The sequence below is a fragment of the Rosa chinensis genome, chromosome 5 (assembly GCF_002994745.2).
Source record: "Rosa chinensis cultivar Old Blush chromosome 5, RchiOBHm-V2, whole genome shotgun sequence".
Classification (NCBI taxonomy): Eukaryota; Viridiplantae; Streptophyta; class Magnoliopsida; order Rosales; family Rosaceae; genus Rosa; species Rosa chinensis.
In genome coordinates this window covers 82,552,652-82,559,871 of record NC_037092.1, presented here as the reverse complement: position 1 = coordinate 82,559,871, position 7,220 = coordinate 82,552,652, and the positions used below count along the sequence as shown (strand labels likewise).

General features: G+C 39.1%; 1 protein-coding gene across 1 annotated transcript; it reads left to right on the top strand.

The window, feature by feature from the left end:
- Positions 1 to 2,108: 2,108 nt before the first annotated feature.
- On the top strand, positions 2,109 to 3,091 carry LOC112164273. The gene is made up of 3 exons (XM_040506027.1): positions 2,109 to 2,174; positions 2,257 to 2,482; positions 2,688 to 3,091. Exons 1-3 carry the CDS (start codon positions 2,109 to 2,111, stop codon positions 3,089 to 3,091), a joined length of 696 nt encoding a protein of 231 aa, XP_040361961.1.
- The last annotated feature ends 4,129 nt before the right edge of the window (positions 3,092 to 7,220 follow it).

Here is a 7,220-nt window from a genome sequence, read left to right as displayed (position 1 = left end):
ATGAACTAATATTCCATTTTGGAAAATACCCTGTAAAATACTTTATTGAAAAACAACATAAATCATAATTTCAAATCCGAGCATAACAAAATTAATGTCCGAAAATCACAACCGGAATAATTCATAATCACTTCATGAAAATCGTCAATGAAAGTAATTCCACGAGATAAATCAAAATTTTAAACAATCCTATGCTCAGAAGATAATATGATAATTAAATAGAGCACTAATTCAAGAATTAAATGCATGCATCATTATTTAAGAACAAAAGTCCACTCACAGTACTATTCAGGCGATCACGCATACGAGTTCCTTCGTCGAGCAATAGCTCGGTACATCGCCCTGTACACAATTATATTCCGTGAATAGTTATTCAACAAATTAATACGATTCCTAAATCAATTCCTCATAATTACATCGCCACTTCTCCTTGGATGCAACCCAAATTATACCACTAATACCAATTCGTTTATTTAAAGGTTCCAAGGCAGAACCGAGAGATATCTGACGGCCGAATTCTCGTAATTCGATAATCGAAACCCTAAACTTCAAAAATTCATAATTAATTCCAAACTTCTCCAAAATTCACCAAATTTCGTATACAAGCTCTACAATATTTATAGGATTTAATGGGCTAAAAACTGGAATTAAAACACAGCCCAACACGCCTCCACACGCCACCCACAGTGGCGGCGTGTGGGACCCACGCGCCGGCGGCCACCACCTCCGATGTCCACCAAAAATTGACAGTAGCTGCAAAACAACAAACCCAACAAATTTCTCAACTGCAACAAGTCCCAATTTTACCTTTAAGAGCTCGGATTATGCCGATGAAGAAAACCCAAAAATCAAGCTTCGGACCCTAGGATGTTCTTCGTCGATTCGACCTCCACGATGCAAATCGGAGCAAGAGGCCTTAGGGGAAACGTTCGCCGGCTCAAGGCGCTCCTACGGTCCCAATTTGGTGGTCGGAAACGGCCGGAAATGGAAGATTTGCCGGAAAAAGCCAAACTGCACCTATGAGGAACTTTGCTTCGATTCAAGGTTTCTTGGCCAAATCGCCACAACCTAAGGCTACTAGGGTGCAGAGGGGAGGGAGGAGCTCTTGTGGTGGTCGGCTGCACGCCGGTTGGTAGTCGGAATGCGCGGAATCGAAGGGAGGAAGAAGGACCCGAAAGGGAAAGAAGAGAGTTCAGGGGAGAGGAGAGAGAAGGTAGATTTTCGGAAATGGAAATCTACCACAGTAACTTTCTATATATATAGAAAGTTATCATGAACAGTAACATTCACATTTTTGCTTATAACTTTCGTATACGAGCTCCGATTTTTACGTACCACATATGCACGCGCTTGGTTTAACGTCATCTACAACTTCCGTGAAGAAAACTTTCTCAAATTCTGATCCGAACAAAAAGTCGACTTTTAGGGTCACTAAAGTTACCGAAAAAGAGTAAAAGTAAAACAAATTATCGTTTACTGTCCGAATGACTAGTAAACTGATAAATTTAGGTTTGGGACGTTACACAAACAACACAGCAACAAGAAAACATATACTCAATCAAAACACAAAATCAATCAACCATCTAGTGCAATCACATATATAGGCCTCAACAAGGCTATCAGCAAACCCAATTCAATATCCAAACATATATAATACTGATTGCAAAAGAACAAAATTTCTGGGTTTTAGTATTGGTACAGCTGCGTACCTTAGAGCAAAATTGTACTGCAAAAATTTTGTTGATGGCAATAAGATGAAAGCAAACTCTTAGTGGAGTAAGTGGGCAATGTTCATGCTGAAATTGGGTAAGTGGTCACGGCCCCTATATATAAACAAGATTTTAGATGAAGACCCTAGAGTGTTTAGACGTGTGTACAGAATGTTTCCTGATGTGTTTCGAAAACTATGCAGTATTATCAGACAGAAAACACTTCTTCGAGACACAAGACATATTTGCATCGAAGAAATGCTTGCAATTTTTCTACTCACTATTGGGCAAAATAATCGATATTCGCAGGCTATCTTGACATTTCGTCGCTCTCATTACACTTGTAGCAGAAGCTTCAATAAAGTTCTTAAAGCATTGAATACGTTAGCTCCAGAGCTAATGGTCAAACCTGTGTCTGTGCAAGCTAAAATAAGAGAAAGTACAAGGTTTTATCCTTACTTTAAGGTAAATAGTGCAAGTTTTATTAATTTTAGTATATAATCATTTGTGTAAGCTAATTACTTTTTTTGTTTTTTTTGAATTTTAGGACTGTATAGGAGCAATTGATGGGACACATATTCCAGCAATGGTGAAGGGACCTGAGATAAGCGCATACCGAAACAGATATGGAAAAACATCACAAAATGTATTGGCTGCTACTAACTTTGACTTGGAATTCATTTATGTGCTCAGTGGGTGGGAAGGTTCAGCTCATGATTCAAGAGTACTAAATGATGCATTGACAAGGAGAAATAGGCTTAAGTTACCTCCAGGTACTATACCCTATCCCTAAATTTTATTAGCTCATAAGTTTTTTTTTTTTTTAATTCAACGTAGTCTCCTAATTCTAACCTCATGTCTAACTAGGTATATTTTTATTGGTGGATGCTGGATTTGCAAATAGACATGGTTTCTTAGCACCTATTAGAGGCGTCCGCTATCATCTCAAAGAGTTCAGTGGTCAGGGTCGCCACCCTTAAAATGCGCGTGAGTTATTCAATCTTCGTCATGCTTCCTTGAGAAACGTAGTTGAGAGAATATTTGGAGTACTTAAATCCCGTTTCACAATATTCAAGACTGCACCTCCATTCCCATTTAAGACACAAGCGGAGCTAGTGTTGGCTTGTGCAGGACTTCACAACTTTCTTCGTAAGGAATGTCGTTCTGATTTATTTCCTGTTGAACCGGAGGATGAAGAAGATTATGAACATGAAGAAGATCCGGAAGATGAATTCCAAACCCAAGACCAACAAAGAGAGGAAGCTAATGATTGGAGAATGGAGATAGCTAATCATATGTGGAGAGATGCAAGACCTGCACCTGATCCTGAACCCAATCCTCCACCCGTTGTTGAAGGCAATAATGCAGCAGAACAATTATGATTGTTTGAAGATGCAGGATTTCCAAGTTTTGTTTTGTTTTTTGTTTTTTTGTTTTCTAGTGTATACGCTTGTTTTACAATGGTATTAGTACAATTTTTTCTTTTCTTTTATGTTTTGGTATTTTTCAACATAATGCAGGCATAATATAAACCATTCTTGGTTCTTTGAATTTGTTCATATTGACTAGCAGAATTAAAAAATATAGGGAATACATGATGGTCTACTCAAAAGAAGATGAAGAAAAAAGAAGCTTTTGATAAACCATCAGAAAATTTGATAAACCATACCCACTCTCTGCTCTCCATCTCGTCTCGATTTCCTTTTTTGTTTCTTTTTGTTTTTTTTTTCTCACTCTTTTGGTCTTGGGCCAACAAAAACACTCCATCAAAATCCATAAATTCCAGCAAAAAGTTTATACAAATCAGAAAAAGTCTATAAGAATCTATTTATATAAAATCCTGAAAATTTTTACAAATCTATTGAAAAGTCTTTACAAATCAATAAACTCATAAAATCTATTGAAATCTATCACTTAAAAAAAATCCACTAAAATCCAACTACAATACACCCCCCTTAGTCATTTCAATAATTACTCTATAAATCTTCATTTCAATAATTTCCTTATAGGTATAGACTACGTTTTATGTATAGTTATAGGAGATATTTTCCTATTAGGATTTCTCTTGTATCTCTTTATAATCCTCCTATTTTGGAGATGAATTGTATTGTATTGAAACATAACAAACACATCGAATTCTTATTTTCTACTTGGTATCAGAACGGATTCAGTCCTTTGAACCTAAATGGGTTCAGTCCTTTGAACCTGAACGGGTTCAGTCTTTTGAACCTGAACTGGTTCAGTCCTTTGAACCTGCACTGTACTCTTTTGAACCTAAAAACCCGAATCCAGTCAAACATCACAAACCATTGAAATCAAGCTATTCCCAAATACCGAAATCTCGAAGTCTGAAACAATCCTTGAAAATTATTTTATTCCCGCATTGTTTAATTATCATCACAAGGCATTAGTTTGGTTGAAGTATTGGCCTACGTGTCCTGCTGCTGCATTGTTTAATTATCATCACAAGGCTTGTTGCAATTTTGTTTAATTAACTCTAGCTGACAAGACCTCTGCTGCACGTTTAATTAACATCACTTGCCTTCCTCTACTGCACTTGTCTTCCTCTGCTACACTACTCTAGCCGACAAGACCTGTTGCACTCTTTATTGGTCACGTGCAGGCCTTCGCTTTCTACCTCATAGAAGACGACGCTGCCACCCTTGCACTCCACAACATGCCTACAATCATCAAACAGGGTCCTCCCTCAGGCTTCTGAACTCCTCCACCACGCCGCCCTCTAGGTAAAACGAATCCATATGCAAATACAAAGTGTCCGCTTTGTGGAAATTTGGGTCATAGCAAGCAACGGTGGTATGAAGTAATTGGCTATCCTGATTGGTGGGATTTCACCAAGAAACCGCGAATGAGCCTTGGAAAAGCTACCGTGGCTATTGCAGAGGGAGAGTAACCATCTAATGCCTCTGCTAATGTAGCACAGTCAGGTATGAGGAGTAAGGTATCTGTGAATAGTTCTTGGATAATTTATACAGGTGCATCTGACCATATGACTAATGATCCTAGGCTCTTGAAAAAGATGAAACCTTCCTCTCAAAATATTATTTCTACTGCTGATGGTACTCCAACTTTGGTAACCGAAGAAGGCTCTATTGTCCTATCTGACACGTTAACCCTTGACTCTGTATTTGTTGTCCCTTCATTAGCATATAATCTCCTATCTAATAACCAGATTATCCTAGCACTAGCATGTATTGTGACATTTTATCCCTCTTTCTGTGTGTTTCAGGACATTCTGACTCGGCGGATTCTTGGTTATGGTGTTAGAAGGGGGAAACTCTACTACTTGGATCTGACAGCAAGTGGAGAGCAACAGCTGTTAGGACAAGTGAATCAGGTCAATGGAGTAGAGAATGCTAAGGAAATAGTGTGGCTGTGGCATCATCGTTTGGGTCATCTGTCTTTTGGTTATCTTAAGAAACTACAACCTCATTTATTTTCGGTTGTTAGTGATTCAGATTTTCATTGTGATGTATGTGAACTGGCTAAAAGTCATCGAATTTCATATTCACCTAGTCTCAATAGAAGTCCCATTCCGTTTATGAAAATTCATTTTGATGTTTAGGGTCCTGCCAAGATCCCTTCTTTCTCTGGAGCTCGATATTATGTGACTTTTATTGATGATTGTACTAGTATGACTTGGGTATCTTTACTGAAGAACAAGAGTGATGTGTGTTCCATGTTCAGAGAGTTTCACAAGATGGTGTCTACACAATACCAACATGATATTCGAGTTTTCCAATCTGACAATGGCGGAGAATATATTAATGGTCCTATGCAGGAGTTTATGTAATCTCATGGAATTCGACATCAGACTTCTACCTCATATACTCCTCAACAGAATGGATTGGCAGAAAGGAAGAATCGATAGTTACTTGAAGTTGTCTGTGCCTCTTTATTTGGCATGCATGTACCTCGTGAATATTGGGGAGAAGCTGTGAAGTCCACTGCTTACCTCATTAATTGTACTCCTTCTCAGGTAATTGAATTTCAAAATCCTCAGCAGAAACTTCAAAAACTTCTGTCACTTCCGTCGCTACCAAATCTTGAACCTCGCGTGTTTGGATGTGTAGCCTATGTTCATATTCCCAAGCCTCAACGCAGCAAGCTTGATCCCTGTGCCCTTAAGTGTCTATTTGTTGGTTATGCAGAATTCAAAAAGGGTTATCGATGTTATGATCCTCTTACTGGTACTATGTATGTTTCTCTTGATGTTGTGTTTCGCGAATCTAAGCCTTATTATTCAGGGAGAGTTTCCAAGTCTTCCCTTCAGAGGGAGAGAAACTGTGAAGGAAATCCTCGGGATTTATTTGCATTTGAAGAATTCAAAAAATTAGAAGCTTTGGAATCAAGATTTGGCATTGGGAATTCTCAAATACCAGAAAAAGAAGCCACAAAAGATGGGGCAGTAGGAAAAGAAAAGGAAAAAGATGGGGCAGTAGGAAAAGAAAAGAAATCTGGCGAAGGTGGACTAATTGGCCCGGTCGGTGGACCAGTGGGGTCCGCAACCTGCAAAGACAGAGCTGGTGTCGGCCCGGTTGGTGGGGGCCCCATCCATGTTGGCTCGGTCAATGAGGACAGAAGTTGCAGCAAAATAGTGGGGTCCAGCCGACAACCTTACCAACTGACTAGCATTGATGTGACTAGCCAATTGTCAAAAGATACTGACGTAGCATACCAAGACGAAACTGACGTAGCACCCCAAGACGTTAATATGCATTCCCAAAGTGACCTCCACCTATTGAACCAAGAACGTGCTACACACCAGGAAATTGGCACTCCTCTTGAGATTGACAACGACGCCTCAATGGGTCTGGGAATATATGAAACATCACAAACTGCCGAGTTACCCATTGAACAGCCCAGCCGTGATACACCTAATGAAGAAATTATAACTCAGAGTTCTCATCTATCAGAGTTCTTCCCCTTCTCTACATCGTCAACTGAAGAATCTGCTGCGAATGCTCCTCCACAGGTACATTTAATTTCGAATAAATCATATGGGGTAGGTATTGAGTCTAGGAAGTCATAGAGGGCTACCAAGGGTATTCCTAAGAAACAATATGAACTAGACATCAAAACTAAAGTCAAGTATCCTATAGCTAATTACATGTCTAACCATAGGTTGTTTGGGTCACATACACTTGTTGTTGATCAATTATCCACTGCATCTATTCCTAGTAGTGTACAGGAGGCTTGGCGGATCCTAAATGGACTCAAGAAATGAATGAAGAACTAGAGGCGTTGCAGAAAAACTTGACTTGGTATATTGTGACTATGCTTGCTAGAAAGAAGACTGTTGGATGTCGATGGGTGTTTACAGTAAAACTGAAAGCTGATGGGAGCATTGACAGGTGCAAAGCCAGATTAGTTGCCAAAGGATACACTCAACGCTATGGAATTGATTATGAAGAGACATTTTCCCCTGTAGCAAAGAACAATACTATTCGAATATTGATTTCACTTGAAGCGACTAAAGATTGGCCTCTACAT

Bases quoted from the DNA above. Each gene is read 5' to 3' on its own strand.
- LOC112164273 (XM_040506027.1), top strand. From the start codon at position 2,109: ATGGTCAAACCTGTGTCTGTGCAAGCTAAAATAAGAGAAAGTACAAGG. The intron at 2,175-2,256 runs GTAAATAGTGCA...TTTGAATTTTAG, and splicing joins GGTTTTATCCTTACTTTAAG to GACTGTATAGGAGCAATTGA. The intron at 2,483-2,687 runs GTACTATACCCT...GTCGCCACCCTT, and splicing joins TAGGCTTAAGTTACCTCCAG to AAAATGCGCGTGAGTTATTC.